The 18871-nt window shown below is 41.3% G+C and overlaps 1 protein-coding gene across 1 annotated transcript in view; it reads right to left on the reverse strand.

Moving 5' to 3' along the window:
- LOC129818235 (GDNF family receptor alpha-2-like) overlaps positions 1 to 18871 on the reverse strand; it is a 93381-nt gene that overhangs the window by 26680 nt on the left and 47830 nt on the right. Inside the window, exons 4-5 of the mRNA XM_055873977.1 lie at positions 11552 to 11745; positions 11245 to 11432 (exon numbers count right to left, since the gene is read on the reverse strand). Coding sequence (XP_055729952.1) covers positions 11245 to 11432; positions 11552 to 11745 — 382 coding nt within the window. The remainder of the gene's footprint in view (positions 1 to 11244; positions 11433 to 11551; positions 11746 to 18871) is intronic.

Consider the following 18871-nt stretch of genomic DNA (forward strand, 5'->3'; position numbering starts at 1 on the left):
AGCATACATATACACACTGGCTTTACTCAAAGCATGTCGTTAGTAAAGATTGAAAAAAGTAATGGGCCTAGACAGCTGCTCTGGGGAATTCCTGATTCTACCTAGATTATGTTGGAGAGGCTTCCATTAAAGAACACCCTCTGTGTTCTGTTAGACAGGTAACTCCTGCTAAAGCGTTCAATGCCACGATTCAGATAGAGCACAAGGCCAGAAATGATGGGTCTTTTGTTAGTGTCTAGCAGAGAGTCAATCAGCTCTTTAATATCCAGTTTCAACTGTTCAGAGCTGCCATTCATAATGTCATTAAAACCCACATGGACTACGATAGAATCAATTTCCATGTCCTGACGTAGTACATTCACGAGCAGCTTAGTAATGTAATTTACTCGAGCTCCGGGCTAGGACATTGTTTTTGCACCAGGGATGGTCACTTTTCTTACCATGGAGCTTCCCAAAATCACAGCTGGTGAGAAGGATGAGGAAATCCACGCACTACCACGCTTCACAGGATTTGGAGAACCCTTTATGGACGGGCGAGAGGCAGGATAACTTGAGCCCATTGCTCCCGGAGCCTGGTGCAGGCCTCCGAAAGATGGAGAAGCCCCGCTCGATCCAGAGCAGGGACGGGTTGCTGACGTCGACTTCGAAATCATAGTAGTAGGCACTGCGGCAGCATACACAGGCACCCCCAGGCTGAATCGAAATAATTAATACAGCCGTTCACAAAGGTTAAATTGGGAGAGATGTGAATACATCATTAATTTTGCTTTTATTAAACATAGTGAAGGATGCCACCCAGTGTTCTCACTATCGCATCCCCTGTCTTGAAAAATACATGTATTCAACTATTTTCCAAAATGTTGTCGTCCCGTTTCTAGAAGTACGTACCCTAATAGTTCCACACGGACAAAAGCGGGTTTGTTAAAAAGCGTTTATCCTCGGATAACCTCCTTCGACTATTACAAAGTGTACAGTATCTTAGATTCTTCCTCAGAAAGAACAGTTCCTTGGACTGTATTATCTCTCGATGCAGGAAAAGCTTTTGATAGACTAGAATGGTCATATCTCTGGTCTGTGTTGGAACATATTTGTGGTAGCAGGGTAGCCTAGTGGTTAGAGCTTTGGACTAGTAACTGTAAAGGTTGCAAGATCAAATCCCCGAGCTGACAAGGTAAAAATCTGTCATTCTTCCCGTGAACTAGGCCATCATTAAAAATAAGAATTTGTTCTTAACTTCTCTGGGGTAGGGGGCAGCATTTTCACGTTTTGATGAAAAACATACCCAAATTCAACTGCCAGTTACTCATTGCCAGGAGATAAGATATGTATATTATTAGTAGATTTGGAAGGAAAACACTCTGAATTTTCTAAAACTGTTTGAATCATGTCTGTGAGTATAACATAACTTATTTAGCAGGCAAAACCCCGAGGACAAACCATTCAGATTTCTTTTTTTTTTGAGGTCACTGTCTTTTCAATGAGCTTTCATTGGGAAACCAGATTTCTAAGCAACTTGCTTGCAATTTCTACGGCTTCCACTGGATGTCAACAGTCGTGAGAAATAGGTTGAGGTTATTTCTTTGTGTAATGAAGAAATACGGCCATCTTGAAGTCGAGGCACTCCTGGTGTCCTAGACATGCGTTTCAATCAAACAGAAGGCATGCTACATATCATTTTAATCCTGTATTGAACACAAATAATTCCGTCTTCAATTGTATCGATTGTTAACGTTAAAAAATACCTAAAGTTGTATTACATAAGTAGTTTGACATTTTTTGGCAAAGTTTACAGGTAACCTTTGATATATTTTGTCGTCATGTTTGAGCAAGTTGGAACCGGTGTTTTTCTGGATCAAATGCGACAAATAAATGGACATTTTGGACATATATCGACGGAATTAATCGAACAAAAGGACCATTTGTGATGTTTATGGGACATATTGGAGTGCCAACAACAGAAGCTCGTCAAAGGTAAGGCATGAATTATATTTTTATTTCTGCGTTTTGACAGTCACTACATTAGTCATGTCAGCTAACAATTTTTAGATTAGTAAGTTAGTTTAGCAAGTTATCTAAACTTGTAGTAATCAGTGTTTTCCATTAGCGTCGGCTTATTTTCAGCCGGCTACATTTTGCACTTCATAATAAACTGCCTAATTTTGCTGGACTCCAGGAGGAGTAGCTGAGGCCTTGCCAGCAGCTAATGGGGATCCATAATAAATACAAATACAGTAATAATAACGAAGTACAATGTTCAGCAATCATAATAATAATAATAATAATCAGGGCCGGCTCTAGCCTTTTGGGGGCCCTCAGCGAGACTTGTTTGGGGGGCCGCCCACCAACCGGCAAAATAAATTTGTTGCCCCCTTCTTGTCGTTGGAGAGAAAAATGTAAGCTTTATTCAGTCAATTCGACACCTTTTATAAACTAGTCAACACTTGCTGTTCAGTTGTGCTATGTGAAACAGGCAAAATAGAAAACATGAATGTGTCAGAAAATAATAATTAGGCTTAGTCGTGGATTTTGACTTATTGTTACTACTTACATTACATGGGACGTGCAAATGTATGCCATTCATGCTCTCTCTCCCTCCACTGTGGAAAGACATTTGACTGTAACCAGAGATCTGTATATTATGACGAGTTGCTCATGTCTCCGCCCTAACAATGGGAGTTGCTGTCCCAAATGCAGGAAGGCAGGCGACAAGCTTAGGTCCAAAATACGCCCATAGAAACGCATTGGGCATATTTTTGACAGATTCTATCCTCTTCCTCTCTGCTGTGTTTCTCTGTCATCACTCGCTTGGTGACCGACAGGTGCCTATCCTATCAATAGTTCGCTAGAAGATGCATATCGTTGAACATTTTAAATGAAAAGTAGCATAGTTATACAATTTTAAAACAATACATTCACAGATTTCACAACACACTGTGTGTCCTCAGGCCCCTACTCCACCACCACCACATATCTACAGTACAGAATCCATGTAAGTGTGTGTGTAGTGTGTATGTTATCGTGTGTGTGTGCATGTGTCTGTGCCTATGTTTGTGTTGGTTCACAGTCCCTGCTGTTACATAAGGTGTATTTTTATCTGTTTTTCTAATCTAATTTTACTGCTTGCATCAGTTACTTGATGTGGAATAGAGTTCCATGTAGTCATGGCTCTATGTAGTACTGTTCCGGACTTGGGGACTGTGAAGAGACCTCTTCAAATCAAACGTTATTTGCCACATGCGCCGAATACAACAAGTGTAGACTTTACTGTGAAATGCTTACTTGCAAGCCCTTGTGGCATGTATGCAATGGGTGTCCGAGCTGTGCGCAAGTAGTCCAAACAGAGAGCTCGGTGCACTCAACATGTCAATACCTCTCATAAATACAAGTAGTGATGAAGTCAATCTCTCGTCCACTTTGAGCCAGGAGAGATTGACATGCATATTATTAATATTAGCTCTCTGTGTACATCCAAGGGCCAGCCGTGCAGCCCTGTTCTAAGCCAATATGCAATTTTTTGCAATTTTCATATATCGACGGAATTAATCGAACAAAAGGACCATTTGTGATGTTTATGGGACATATTGGAGTGCCAACAACAGAAGCTCGTCAAAGGTAAGGCATGAATTATATTTTTATTTCTGCGTTTTGTGTCGCTCCTGCAGGGGTGAAATGTTTTCTCTCTTTTGTTTACAATGGTGCTATGCTCAGATAATAGCATCGTATGCTTTCGCTGAAAAGCCTATTTGAATTCTGACATGTTGGCTGGATTCACAACCAGTGTAGCTTTAATTTGATATCTTTTATGTGTGATTTAATGAAAGTTTGATTTTATAGTAATTTTCATAGTCATTCATTTTAATGTGGCGCTATGCATTTTCTCAGGCTTTTTGCCAAGTGATACAGTAGCGTCTTGCCTAAACTCAGATTTTTGGATATAAATATGAACTTTACCGAACATAAAATACATGTATTGTGTAACATGAAGTCCTATGAGTGTCATCTGATGAAGATTATCAAAGGTTAGTGATTCATTTTATCTCTATTTCAGCTTTTTGTTAATGCTCTCTTTAGCTGGAAAAATGGCTGTCTATTTCTGTGACTTGGCTCATACCTTACATAATCGTTTGGTGTGCTTTCGTCGTAAAACCTTTTTGAAATCGGACACGTTGGCTGGATTTACAACATAGCTTTAAAATGGTGTAAAATACTTGTATGTTTGAGGAATCTAAATTATGGGATTTCTGTTGTTTTGAATGTGGCGCCCTGCAGTATCACTGGCTGTTGATGAGGTGGGATGCTAACGTCCCACATACCCTAGAGAGGTTACCTGACTTGCCTGGTAAAATATAAATAAATATGGGAATTGGTTCCAATTTCATTCATATGATTAAAATACCATATTCTAATCCCTCAGTCATAGTTATAGCCGGCAATATATGTTTTGCGCCGTTCAGAATCACTAGAAGCAGCAGACAAGGCAATCCAATGTCGTCTTTGCTATTCTTATTATCCATGAAACCCCTGGCCCAGGCAATTCATCAATCGAAGGAAATAACACACATTTTCCTAAATCTACTGATCACTTCCTCTCATTATACGCAGACAATATCTTACTATACTGTATCTGGACAATGTATTTCAATCGCTCCCAAACGCATTGAAGATCATAGATTAATTCATCTTAATTTCTGCCCCAATGCCTCTCAAGACCCCGTTGGAGTACTCCATCTCTACTTATGGAAACCCTGCTGTTTCCCATTTTAAATATTTAGGAGTAGATTTATTTCCTTCCTTAGATAAAACCATTGACAGAAACTTTAACAGAACGCTGAAAACAATTAAATCGGACCTCAATAGATGGAATAATATCCCAGTTGCTTTAATTAGCAGAATATCTATTGTCAAAATGAAAAACTGCAACGGCTGAATTTCTGTACTTTAATGCATCACATGGCTCTCCCTTCTGGCTATTGGGATACAATTAATAGTGCGGTTTCAACATTTGTGTGGTGAGGTAAACGATCCTGGATAAAATTAACACATTTACAAAGAGGGAAAGAGATAGGAGGACTATCTGTACCAAACGATAAAATGTATTTCCAGGATTTCCAGGTACTAGCAATTCGCCCCATCCTAAATTGGTTTAGACATTCTTCAGCCCCTTGGCTGAGTATAGAGAAAAAAATATAGTTTCTCCTCTTTCCCTCGATGAGGTGGTCTTCACTGATATATCCCTTAAAAAAAATATAACTCTGCTTTGGTCCAATTATTGCTCACACAATTTCCATTTGGCACATTTAATTATTTTTAAACTGGGAATCAAAATGGCATGCCCGTACTCCAATATTTTACAATAATGCCTTGTAATCCGGAGGGTAGCCTTTTGCATCCCCCCAATGGTCCAAATGTGGAATCCATACCCTTACCGATATCATGGACACTAATGGTATGAGAACATTCCAAATTTTTTCCCTACCAAACCATCCAATGATGGGTTTTATAAATAAATGACTGTGCTCCCAAACTCTATAATATATAAACAGCTTTGGGAAAGCTCATATTCTGAGCTAGCCATTAAAAAAGTATGGTCCACAGATCTAATTGAATCTGAACTATTAGCCATTAAAAAAGTATGGTCTGCAGATCTAATTGAATCTTAACAACCCTTTAACTGGAACAGAATATGGAAAAATATGACCTTGGTATCCCATAATCCAAACCATCAATTTATACATTTTACGTTTGTTCACAGACTGTATTTAACACCAAGGAAACGTATTACGATGAAATTGGCCCCAACTCCCAACTGTTCACTGTGTCCCCTAAATCAGGTAAATGATTTGGCATTGCCCTGCAATTGAATGCTTCTGTGGCAAAGTTACAAAATACATTTATTTCTATTTTTTATATTTAAATATTCAATGCTTTTCATCTATTACAGTATGTTACTTAACGATGATAGCCCTTTGAATCTCTCAATCAATCAGAGAAGATTACTGCTCACAGGCAGCACTGCACACTCTCTCCCAATTAATTAGTGGATACAGTTACTATTAGAAGTTATACCATTAGCATTATCAACCACAAGAATAAATAGCACTAATCAAGGATCATTTGAGGCCTGGACGAATATACTTGACTCAGCTAAAGCCCCACACATACAAACCAATTATGATAAAATATTGTGGGGGCTGTTATGTTAGACTTCAGTGTGGCTTTAGACATTATCGATCAAAGTCTGCTGCTGGAAAAATGTATGTGTTATGGCTTTACACCCCCTGCTATATTGTGGATAAAGAATTATCTGTCTAACAGAACGCAGAAGATGTTCTTTAATTGAAGCCTATCCAACACAATAGAATCAGGAATTCCCCAGGGCAGCTGTCTAGGCCCCTTACTTTTTTCAATCTTTTTTGAATAAAGCCAGTGTTGCTATGTATGTGAATGACTCAACACAATATATCAAATCAAATCAAACTTTATTTGCCACATGCGCCAAATACAACAAGTGTAGACTTTACCGTGAAATGCTTACTTACAAGCCCTTAACCAACAGTGCATTTCAAGAAGAAGAAAATATTTACCAAGTAGGCTAAAATAAAAAGTTATAAAGAAAAAAAAAAAATGTGTGAGCTACTACAGCGAATTAGATGACTGCAACACTTAACCTCTCTGGGATAGATGGGACGCTTGCGTCCCAACAGCCATGTCAAAATGTAGAGTGCCAAATTCAAAAAAATTATATAAAATTAAACTTGATTAAATCACACATATAAGATATCAAATTAAAGCTACACTCGTTGTGAATCCAGCCAACATGTCAGATTTCAAAAAGGCTTTTCGGCGAAAGCATAAGATGCTATTATCTGATGATAGCCCAATGTAAACAAGAGAGTGTAGCCTATTTCAACCATGCTAGCGCTACTCAAAACGCTAATATAAAATATAAAACATGCATTACCTTTGACGAGATTCTTTTGTTGGCACTCCAATATGTCCCATAAACATCACAAATGGTCCTTTTGTTCGATTAATTCCATCCATATATATCCAAATTGTCCATTTATTTGGCGCCGTTGTACCAGGAAAAACAGCGTTCAATTTGAACAAAATCACGACACAATATCTAAAAAAAATTACCTCTAAACTTTGCCAAAACATTTCAAAGTACTTTTGTAATACAGCTTAAGGTATTTGTAAACGTTAATAATCGATCAAATTGAAGACAGGTCAATCTGTTTTCAATACAGGATATCAACAAACTCACGGAACATTTCATGTCTTGCCCAAATCTCAAACATAAACAAACGACGTCCCTCCACTTCCGGGTTAATATCTTGTTCACCTCACTAAGAAAAAACCTTAACCATTTTCCATACAATGGCGACATCCAGTGGAAGCAGTAGAAACTGCGCATTTACTGATTAGAATTCTGGTTTGCCCAAAACAATCCATTGAACATAGAGGAACTTAACAATAAAAAAGTTAGTCCTCAGGGTTTTGACTGCTATATAAGTTCTGTTATACTTACAGATATGATTCAAACAGTTTTAGAAACTTCAGAGTGTTTTCTATCCAAATCTACTAATTATATGCATATCTTATATTCTGGGGATGAGTAGCACGAAGTTGAAATTGCGCACGCTATTTTTCCCTAAGTGAAAATTCTGCACCCTATCATCAAGAAGTTAACAAAGAGCTGCAGTTAGTTTCGGAATGGGTAGCAAGGAAAAACAACTAAAAGCATTGAATTTGGGACAAATCATTCACTCAACCCTAAACCTCAACTATATCTTGTAATGCATAATGTGGGAATTTAGCAAGTTGAGATGACAAAACTGCTTGTACTAACCAAGGATGTTATGGTGTCAACTGTCATGGTCAACTGTCATGGTCAAAACATATTGATACAACAGTAGCTAAGATGGGGAGAAGTATGTCCATAATAAAACGCTGCTCTACCTTCTTAACAGCACATCAACATATCAACAAGGCAGGTCCTACAGGCCCTAGTTTTGTTGCACCTGGACTACTGTTCAGTAGTATGGTCAGGTGCCACAAAGAGGGAATTAGGAAACTTCCAATTGGCTCAGAACAGGGCATCATGGCTGGCCTTTAGATGCACACAGAGAGCTAACATTAATAACATGCATGTCAATCTCTCCTGGCTGGAGGAGAGATCGACTTCATCACTTATTGTATTTGTGAGAGGTATTGACATGTTGAATGCACTGAGCTGTCTGTTTGAAGTACTGGCACACAGCTCGGACACCCATGCCACCAGAGGTTGCCACCAGAGGTTTTGTCACAGTCCCCAAGTCTTGAACAGACTATGGGAGGCGCACAGTACTACATAGAGCCATGACTATATGGAACTCAATTCCACATCAAGTAACTCATGCAAGCAATAAGATTTGATTAAAAAAAACAGATACAAATAAACCATATGGAACAGCGGGCTGTGAAGCAACACAAACATAGGCACAGACACATGCATACAAACACACAATAACATATGCACTGTACACACACGTACAGTACACATGGATTTTATGTTGTAGATATGTAGTAGTAGAGTGAGAGGATACACTTAATGTGTTGTAAAATCTGGTATGAATGTATTGTTATGTTTTAAAATTGTATAACTGCCTTCATTTTGCTGGAGCACAGGGAAAGTAGCTGCTGCCTTGGCAGGATATTATGGGGATCCATAATAAATACAAATTATGTGCCTTCAAAAGGTATTCACACCACTTGTTCCACATTTTGTTGTGTTACAGCCTGAATTTAAATTTGATAAAATTAAGATTTTTTTGTCACTGGCCAACACACAATACCAGATCATGTCAAAGTGGCTGTGATTGGAGAAAACTGAGGATGACAACATTGTAATTACTCCACAATTCTAAGCTTTGACAGAGTGAAAAGAAGGAAGCCTGTCAAGAATATACGACACATTATATCCATTGTAAAACAGCAGTAAAATAATACTGCAATAATGTAATAAACAATTCACTTTTTGTCCTGAATACAAAGTGTTTTGTTTGGGGCAAATCCAATACAACACATTACTGAGTACCACTATCCATATTTTCAAGCATAATGGTGGTTGCATTATGTTATGGTTATTTTTTCAGGATAAAAAGAAACGGAACGGAGGTAAGCACAGGCAAAATCCTAGTGGAAAACATGGTTCAGTCTGATTTCCACCAGACACTGGGAGATTAATTCACCTTTCAGGGGGACAATAACCTCAAACACAAGGCCAAATCTACACTGGAGTTGCTTATCAAGTAGACAGTGAATGTTTGCTGATGGGTTGGGGTTATCTTTGTAAGCTTTGTTTTTTGTACCTGTAACACTGAATAAAAAGTTGGGCACATAAAGAAATACAAGTTGGACTTACAGCGTGACAGTTAGCTGCTACATGCTGTATTCTGGTGTCCAAGCTAATAACCTTGGCTGGCTAAAGGGGTGTGCATGCTTATCTAATGAGGACATAGACTCCCTACACTCTCTACACTCTCTCTCTCCACTCTCCTTCTATCCTTCTATTTTTTTCACCCTCCCCAGCTCTCGTTCCTCTCGCTCTTTTCCCCTCTCTCTCTCTGACCCTGACTTGTCAGTCACAGTAAAGCAGACTCACAGTAATCCCATGGGAGACACCTTATTATAATATCTACATTAGCAGAGGCAGAAAAAAACATACACACACGCACATATCCACACAAATACACACACACACACAATACACCATGTAATTATAATAACATATAAACCCATAACTGACACTGCTGACCTTTAAAATATAATGTAGTCAGAAATAGCCTAAACTCCCATTTAAACAACCTGTACCTATATTTACATGAGGAGAGGAGTGTAGAAGAGAGGAAGGGAGAGGAGATAGGAGTGTCACGCCCTGACCGTAGAGAGCTTTTTATGTCTCTATTTTGGTTTAGTCAGGGTGTGATTTGGGTGGGCATTCTATGTTCCTTTTTCTATGTTTTGTATTTCTTTGTTATGGTTCTCAATCAGGGACAGCTGTCTATCTTTGTCTCTGATTGGGAACCATACTTAGGTAGCTTTTCCCCACCTATGCTTTGTGGGTAGTTATTTTCTGTTTAGTGTTTTCTGCACCTGACAGGACTGTTTCGGTTTCGTTATTCACTTTGTTATTTTTGTTTCAGTGTTCAGTTAAATAAAAGTCATGAACAATTACCACGCTGCACTTTGGTCCGATTCTTCCCCATCAGACAATGACACCCGTTACAAGGAGTGTGTAGGTGTGTAGTTGTCTAGTGTGTGGTTGTGCGTGCGTGCACGAGTGTGCACATGCATATATGCGTGGGTATGTTTGTGTCTGTTTTGGTTATAATTAGATTGTTTTGTCTAAACGTTCTCTTTAATTAGTCGTCACTCATTGGGATTGCTCATTTACATATTTACCATATTTGCATAGCTAATGAGTTCCTGGCTGCCTGTTGCAATTAGCATCCAACTCAGAGGTTGCCCCAAGTTACACCCATTACCATTCTCTAACTATCCTCCTAATCTCTCTACCGCTCTCTCTTTCTTTCTCTCCTAATCTCTGCTCCCTTTTTTTCACCTCTCTCTCTTTTCTTTCTCTGTCCATATTTGGTCACTCTCTTTTGCGCTCTCACTTTTTAAATCATTCTTGAAGTCACCCTTAAACCACCCTTAAACCCTTTCAGTACACACACACACACACACACACACACACATACACACACACACACACACACGCACGCACGCACACACACACACACACACACACACACACACACACACACACACACACACACACACACACACACACACACACACACACACACACACACACACACACACACACACACACACACACACACACACACACACACACACACACACACACACACACACACACACACACACACACACACACACACACACAAATATATATATATACACACAAAACAGATCCACACACCACTGGGTTCTTTTTAACATTATGTAGGAGGCAGAAAGGAAATTAATGCATGAGGCAGCCAAAAGATTGGGATCCCAGTGCTCGGGTGTGTATGTGCATGTGTTTGTTTGTGTGTTCATGCATAAATGAGTGTGCACACTTGAGTGTGTTTGGAATTATGTTTTTGCATGCGTGTGCAAATTCATGTGTACACTTGAGTGTACATTTTGTAGAGGTGTATGTTTTTTTGTGTGTGTCTGTCTGGGTTTGTTTACCTGCAGAGTGCGTCGGAGCGGCAGGCGCGTCGCAGCTCTAGACAGGAGGGTCTGTGTTTCTCCTGGTGGGAGCAGGCAGGTACAATGGTCTGTCTACGTCTCTCAGCACAGGCCTGGTCCGGACACGAGCAGAACAACAGGGGGTAACTCAGCTCCCACTGCACACGCTCAAAGAACTGACGCAGCGCCTGGGAACACAAAATAATATAATTATTATCATTCACCATGTGATGGGGCTCTGGTCGGAATTAGTGTATTACTAGGGAATAGGATGCCATTTGTGCAGGTCCAACCACCACCCACCCACCTTGTGACATCGTTTGCGGCTGCAAGGCTCCTGGTTGGCCAGTGAGGGCTGAGACTGCTTGTTGCAGATAGCGATGTAATTGGAGCGTTGTCTCTTGCAGGTTTCATTGAGGTTGCAAGCCTTGGCTGCATCGAGACATGGGTTACAGGGTTTCCCTGGCTCCGAACATGGGCTGGCCTTGGACAGAGAAGAGTCTGAGAGATTTGTTGGATAGAGAAAGAGAGGCAGAGAGAGAGAGAAAATGATGAGCACAAAAAGTTAACAGACACAGACACACTGTGTAACCCCAGTGTTTGTCTTGTTACACATCACTAGCATCTAATGTGACTGTAGCTAAATATAAACTCATAATATTATCTGTTTAATGAAGCTACAACAGAAACACACACACACACGCATGCACGCACACACACGCACGCACGCACATGCACACACACACACACAGTTTAAAGAGAAATTTAAATGTTGTAAAGATCAAGACCTAATTCTCATCATCGGTGACAGAGTTTGTTGTAGTGGGAACACACATTATATTAGCATTTTTATTTCATACTTCACATCCTATATTATACTTCTAATCACAAGCGGCCGTTGGCACCTTAATTGGGGAGGACGGGCTCATAGTAATGGCTGGCATGGAATAAAAAACGTAATAAAAAATAAAATAAACACAACCTGCACTTGCACTTGATCCCCCCCACCTCCTTCTAGCTCTGACTCTACTGATACAGTAGCTACGTTACTGAGGAAAAATGTACTATGTAATATGTGGTTGTCCCACCTAGCTATCTTAAGATGAATGCACTAACTTTAACTAATCAAACACATGGGTATCTATCACGCCATGTCAGACATTAATATGAGCAGTTCAACCCTCAGTAACCTCCTACGCTTCTAATAGCAACACGATCTCATAGCTTCCCTTTGGAATTCGACATATTATGAATGAACGTCAATTACAGTTTTTTTATAGTTTTTATTTTTTACATACTATCTACCTGCAGTGAAGCCTCTCAACATTTACATTACATTCAGTCATCCACCAGACACTCCCATCCAGATCGACCCACAGGAGCAACCAGGGTCATGCGCCCCGCACAAGGACACATGGACAGATCCCCCACCCAGTCGAATCGGGACCCGAACCAGCGACCTCTCGGCCACCGGCCGGAGCTCCCAACTGCCAGGCCACCAACCATCCAAGATCCCCCCACAGTTCCCCTCAAGAGCTGCCCCATAACCATCCAAAACACCCCCACAGCTCCCCCCCTGAAAAAAACACCCCCACAGCTCCCTCCCCCTCCACTCCACTCCCCACCCCCAAACCCTCCCATCTCCACCCCCCCGCCAAGCCAACGTCCCTCTCCAACACAACCAAAACCACCACCCACCCAATGAGCCAACGTCCCTCTCCAACCCAACCAAAACCACCACCCACCCAATGAGCCAACGTCCCTCTCCAACACAACCAAAACCACCATCCACCCAATGAGCCAACAACCAACAAAAAGAACAAAAGAGAAAGAAGTAAAAAACTAAAGAAAACAAGAGCAGAAAACAACAATGCAAAAACAAACGACATCAAGAACAACAAAAATCTAAACAGCAAGGTCCAACTGGCACTATTTACATGTATTTATGTCTGTGTGTGTCTGTGTATATGCATGCGTACGCGCATACAAACGCTTGCGTGGCACCAGCCTTAGGCAAACAGGCATTGGATGTAACAATGTTTCTTTTAAGCTTTTAAGTGTCGGTTAAACTTATCTTTTGTTTATTTTGACTATATTTTTTACTTTTATCTTTGACCATCAATCTTCACTCCCACTTGTCTCCAGTTCCACATTCCAACCCTCAGTTTCCCTCAGCCCATCCCACCTTTCTCTGCTGGCCACCCTCTTTGGATTTCTAGGTGCCATTTAAATATCTTTCAACTATGCTTCGATGTTTAACATACAATTTTTTTATCTATCTGATCGAATCCACAGATTGCAAGTTGAAGATAAATACTTTTACTAAGAGTTTTAGTATATTAGTAATTGACTGATCAGGTCTTTCTAATCTCCCAATAATTATATTTCTAGCATCAATTTTAGATTAATGCTATGCTTTTTCAGCCATTCCTGAACTGAGACCAGAAACAAGTTACCTGATGGCAATACCAGAACAAATGGTTTATTGATTCTGTATCATCGCAACAAAATCTGCAGAGGTTGAACGCCACAAATATTCAACATTTTCTTGGTGGCATAATTTTTGCTGAAAAGCATGAAGTCTTGAATCTTGAACTCTTAACACCCTGTGCCATGCAATCAGTACATCAAAAATCTCTTCCCAGCTATTTTTCAAACTGTATGGCACAGCTGTCAACATCCTGGTCCCCAAATGAAACTGGGTTATTTTCCTATTTATGCTATTTTTGTTCCTCTGACAGTTTTGATCCTTTATATTGGGAAGACAGACCAGTTCCCTACCTCCATTTTTGGGGTAGTGCTATAATCAATTGGTTGTAATCTTGGATTGAGAAGACCTTCCCATACATTTCCGATAGCTCCATGAAAGACATACTGTAACTCTACCATTCCAATTTTCAATATTATTTAAAAACAAAATACCCTTCTCAAACATCCTTTCCGTAAATGCAGGTATTTTATCAACCAGCACATTATTAGTTCAACCATAATATTTACTTTGTCTTTTCTGGGGGATGAAATTGTAACCAGCTCTACATTGCTTGTTTGAAAAAGAGAGATACTTTAAACAAGGTTTCATTTAATTTTCATTTAATTTCTGCACGAAGGCAAAAAGTCATTTTTTAAACAAGTGTTGAGCTTTTCTTATTAATCTTCTTGAGAACCATGTAAAATCCAATCTTACTTTATTAAAGGCCTTTTCAAAATCTGCTATGAATACCAGGCCTGGCTTCTTAGACGTTTCATGTTGTTCTATTATTTCTAGTAGTTGTCGTATATTGTCTCCAATGTATTGTCCATGTAAAAAACTGTCTGATCAGGATGAACAATACCTGATCAAACCTTTTTAATTGTGAGTGCTATGCATTCTGCTAGTATTTTTGCATCACAACATTGAAGTGTAAGGGGCCTCCAGTTTTTTAGATAGACTGGGTCTTTATATTTGCCATCTGGGTCTTAGTGAAATCAAACCATCCTGCTGAGTACCTGACAAACTAACATTTCTATAATGTGTGATGTCTAAATAGATAATAACCCAGCCAATTTGCATGGTTCAGTGTCTATGTGAGTAACATGAAGTGAGAGTAGCCTTCATATTCAAGATGATAATTGTAATCCATATAGAATCAACGTCAAAGTTGCATTAAACATCATATTCATAGAAAAACACATTTCCATAGTAATTGACGTATCACATGATTATGAAAGAGACATTGCATTACTATAGAGACTATAGATCTTGTACGGAACACAGTGCAAATGTCTCCCGTACAAGATGTTATTCCCCAATGTCCCTGCTCTGATATCTTCCCATTGCTTGTTCTAAACATAAATAGACATGTAGAAAGACAAACAAGAACCATGTTGAATTCTAGAAAGTTCTCGACAATAGAGAGAGGGCGGAGAGAGGGAGAGAAGAGAGAGAAAGAGAGAAGGAGAGAAGAGAGAGAAAGAGAGGAGAGAAGAGAGCGAGATCAAGTGTGTGTGTGTGTCTGTGTGTGTGTCTGTGTGTGTAATTGAGCGTGTAATTGAGTGCGTGTGTGCGCATATCAACTTCATACTGTTCAGATATTTTAAAGTCCCCATAATTTCGTACGTAACCTGGTGTCCCCGTAGAATTTAGTATAGCCATGGTGTTATGGAGCTGTCCATCTATAAAAAGTTTGTCCACAATGAGAAAGGCAATCTGAGAAAGGCAACCCCTCTCCCTCTGTCGCCTCTGTGCAGGATACAGTCTCGTGCAATGTCCATTTACTTCCCAGGGAAATTGGTAATTGAGACCGAATTTTGTGGTTCGGGATCGGTGTCCCGTCCACGGGACAGTTGAGCTAACATAGGCTAATGCGATTAGCATGAGGTTGTAAGTAACAAGAACATTTCCCGGGACATAGACATATCTGATATTGGCAGAAAGCTGAAATTCTTATTAATCCAACTGCACTGTCCAAATTACAGTAGCTATTACAGTGAGATAATAGCATGCTATTGTTTGAGGAGCATGCACAATTTTGAACATGAAAAGTTATTAATAAACAAATTAGGCACATTTGGGCAGTCTTTGATACAACAGAAATAAAATGGTTCATTGGACCGGTCTAAAACTTTGTACATACACTGCTGCTATCTAGTGGCCAAAATCTAAATTGTGCCTGGAATGGAATAATACATTATGGACTTTTTCTTGCATTTCAAAGATGATGGTACAAAAAATACAAAAGAACTGATGTTTTTTTCTTTGTATTATCTTTTACCAGATCTATTGTGTTGTACTTCCGGCGCCGACAGAGATGGCCGCCTCGCTTCGCGTTCCTAGGAAAATATGCAGTATTTTATTTTTTTATGTGTTATTTCTTACATTGGTACCCCAGGTAATCTTAGGTTTCATTACATACAGTCGGGAGGAACTACTGACTATAAGAGCAACGTCAACTCACCATCATTACAACCAGGAATATGACTCTCCCGAAGTGGATCCTGTGTTTTGCCTTCCATCCAGTACAATGGATCTGATCCCAGCCGGCGACCCTAAACAACGACACCGTAAAAGGGGCAAACGAAGTGGTCTTCTGGTCAGGCTTCGGAGACGGGCACATCGCGCTCCACTCCCTAGCATACTACTCGCCAATGTCCAGTCTCTTGATAACAAGGTTGATGAAATCCGAGCAAGGGTAACATTCCAGAGAGACATCAGAGACTGTAACGTTCTTTGCTTCACGGAAACATGGCTCACTCGAGAGACGCTAACGGAGTCGGTGCAGTCAGCTGGTTTCTTCACACATCGCGCCGACAGAAACAAACATCCTTCTGGTAAGAAGAGGGGCGGGGGTGTATGCCTTATGATTAATGAGACGTGGTGTGATCATAACAACATACAGGAACTCAAGTCATTCTGTTCACCTGATTTAGAATTCCTCACAATCAAATGTCGACCGCATTATCTACCAAGGGAATTCTCTTCGATTATAATCACAGCCGTATATATTCCCCCCCAAGCAGACACATCGATGGCCCTGAACGAACTTTATCTTACTTTATGTAAACTGGAAACCACACACCCTGAGGCTGCATTCATCGTAGCTGGGGATTTTAACAAGGCTAATCTGAAAACAAAACTCCCTAAATTCTATCAGCATATCGATTGTGCTACCAGGGCTGGTAAAACCCTGGATCATTGTTATACTGCCTTCGCGAGGCATATAAGGCCCTCCCCCGCACTCCTTTCGGAAAAGCTGAGCACGACTCAATTTTGTTGCTTCCAGCTTACAAACAGAAACTAAAATGGCAAGCTCCCGCGCTCAGGTCTGTTCAACGCTGGTCCGACCAATCTGATTCCATGCTTCAAGACTGCTTCGATCACGTGGATTGGAATATGTTCTGCATTGCGTCAAACAACAACATTGACAAATACACTGATTCGGTGAGCGAGTTCATTAAAAAGTGCATTGACAGGGCCTCCCGGGTGGCGCAGTGGTCTAGGGCACTGCATCGCAGTGCTAGCTGCGCCACCAGAGTCTCTGGGTTTGCGCCCAGGCTCTGTCGCAACCGGCCGCGACTGGGAGGTCCGTGGGGCGACGCACAATTGGCATAGCGTCGTCCGGGTTAGGGAGGGTTTGGCCGGTAGGGATATCCTCGTCTCATCGCGCTCCAGCGACTCCTGTGGCGGGCCGGGCGCAGTGCGCGCTAACCAAGGGGGCCAGGTACACAGTGTTTCCTCCGAAACATTGGTGCGGCTGGCTTCCGGGTTGGAGGCGCGCTGTGTTAAGAAGCAGTGCGGCTTGGTTGAGTTGTGCTTCGGAGGACGCATGGCTTTCGACCTTCGTCTCTCCCGAGCCCGTACGGGAGTTGTAGCGATGAGACAAGATAGTAATTACTAGTGATTGGATACCACGAAAATTGGGGAGAAAATGGGATAAAAAATTAAAAAGAAAAAAAAGAACGTGCATTGACGATGTCGTACCCACAGCAACGATTAAAACATTCCCAAACCAGAAACCATGGATTGATGGCAGCATTCGCATGAAACTGAAAGCACTGCTTTTAACCAGGGCAAGGTGACCGGAAACATGACTGAATACAAACAGTGTAGCTATTCCTACGTGCCAGTATAGAGACAAAGTAGAGTTGCAATTCAACAGCTCAGACAGAAGAGGTATGTGGCAGGGTCTACAGTCAATCACGGATTACAAAAAGAAAACCAGCCCCGTCGCGAACCAGGATGTCTTGCTCCCAGACAGACTAAATAACTTTTTTGATCGCTTTGAGGACAATACAGTGCCACTGACACGGCCCGCTACCAAAACCTGCGGGCTCTCCTTCACTGCAGCCGAGGTGAGTAAAACATTTAAACGTGTTAACCCTCGCAAGGCTGCAGGCCCAGACGGCATTCCCAGCCGCGTCCTCAGAGCATGCGCAGACCAGCTGGCTGGTGTGTTTAAGGACATATTCAATCAATCCTTATCCCAGTCTGCTGTTCCCACATGCTTCAAGAGGGCCACCATTGTTCCTGTTCCCAATAAAGCTAAGGTAACTGAGCTAAACGACTACCGCCCCATAGCACTCACTTCCGTCATCATGAAGTGCTTTGAGAGACTAGTCAAGGACCATATCGCCTCCACCCTACCTGACACACTAGACCCACTCCAATTTGCTTACCGACCCAATAGGTCCACAGACGACCCAATTGCAACCACACTGCACACTGCCCTAACCCATCTGGACAAGAGGAATACCTATGTGAGAAGGCTGTTCATCGACTACAGCTCAGCATTTAACACCATACTACCCTCCAAACTCGTCATCAAGCTCGAGACCCTGGGTCTCGACCCCACCCTGTGCAACTGGGTCCTGGACTTCCTGACGGGCCGCCCCCAGGTGGTGAGGGTAGGTAACAACATCTCCACCCCGCTGATCCTCAACACTGGGGCCCCACAAGGGTGCGTTCTGAGCCCTCTCCTGTACTCCCTGTTCACCCACGACTGCGTGGCCATGCACGCCTCCAACTCAATCATCAAGTTTGCGGACGACACTACAGTGGTAGGCTTGATTACCAACAACGACGAGACGGCCTACATGGAGGAGGTGAGGGCCCTCGGAGTGTGGTTTTAGGAAAATAACCTCACACTCAACG

This window comes from Salvelinus fontinalis, chromosome 21, assembly GCF_029448725.1.
Source record: "Salvelinus fontinalis isolate EN_2023a chromosome 21, ASM2944872v1, whole genome shotgun sequence".
NCBI classification, from domain to species: Eukaryota; Metazoa; Chordata; class Actinopteri; order Salmoniformes; family Salmonidae; genus Salvelinus; species Salvelinus fontinalis.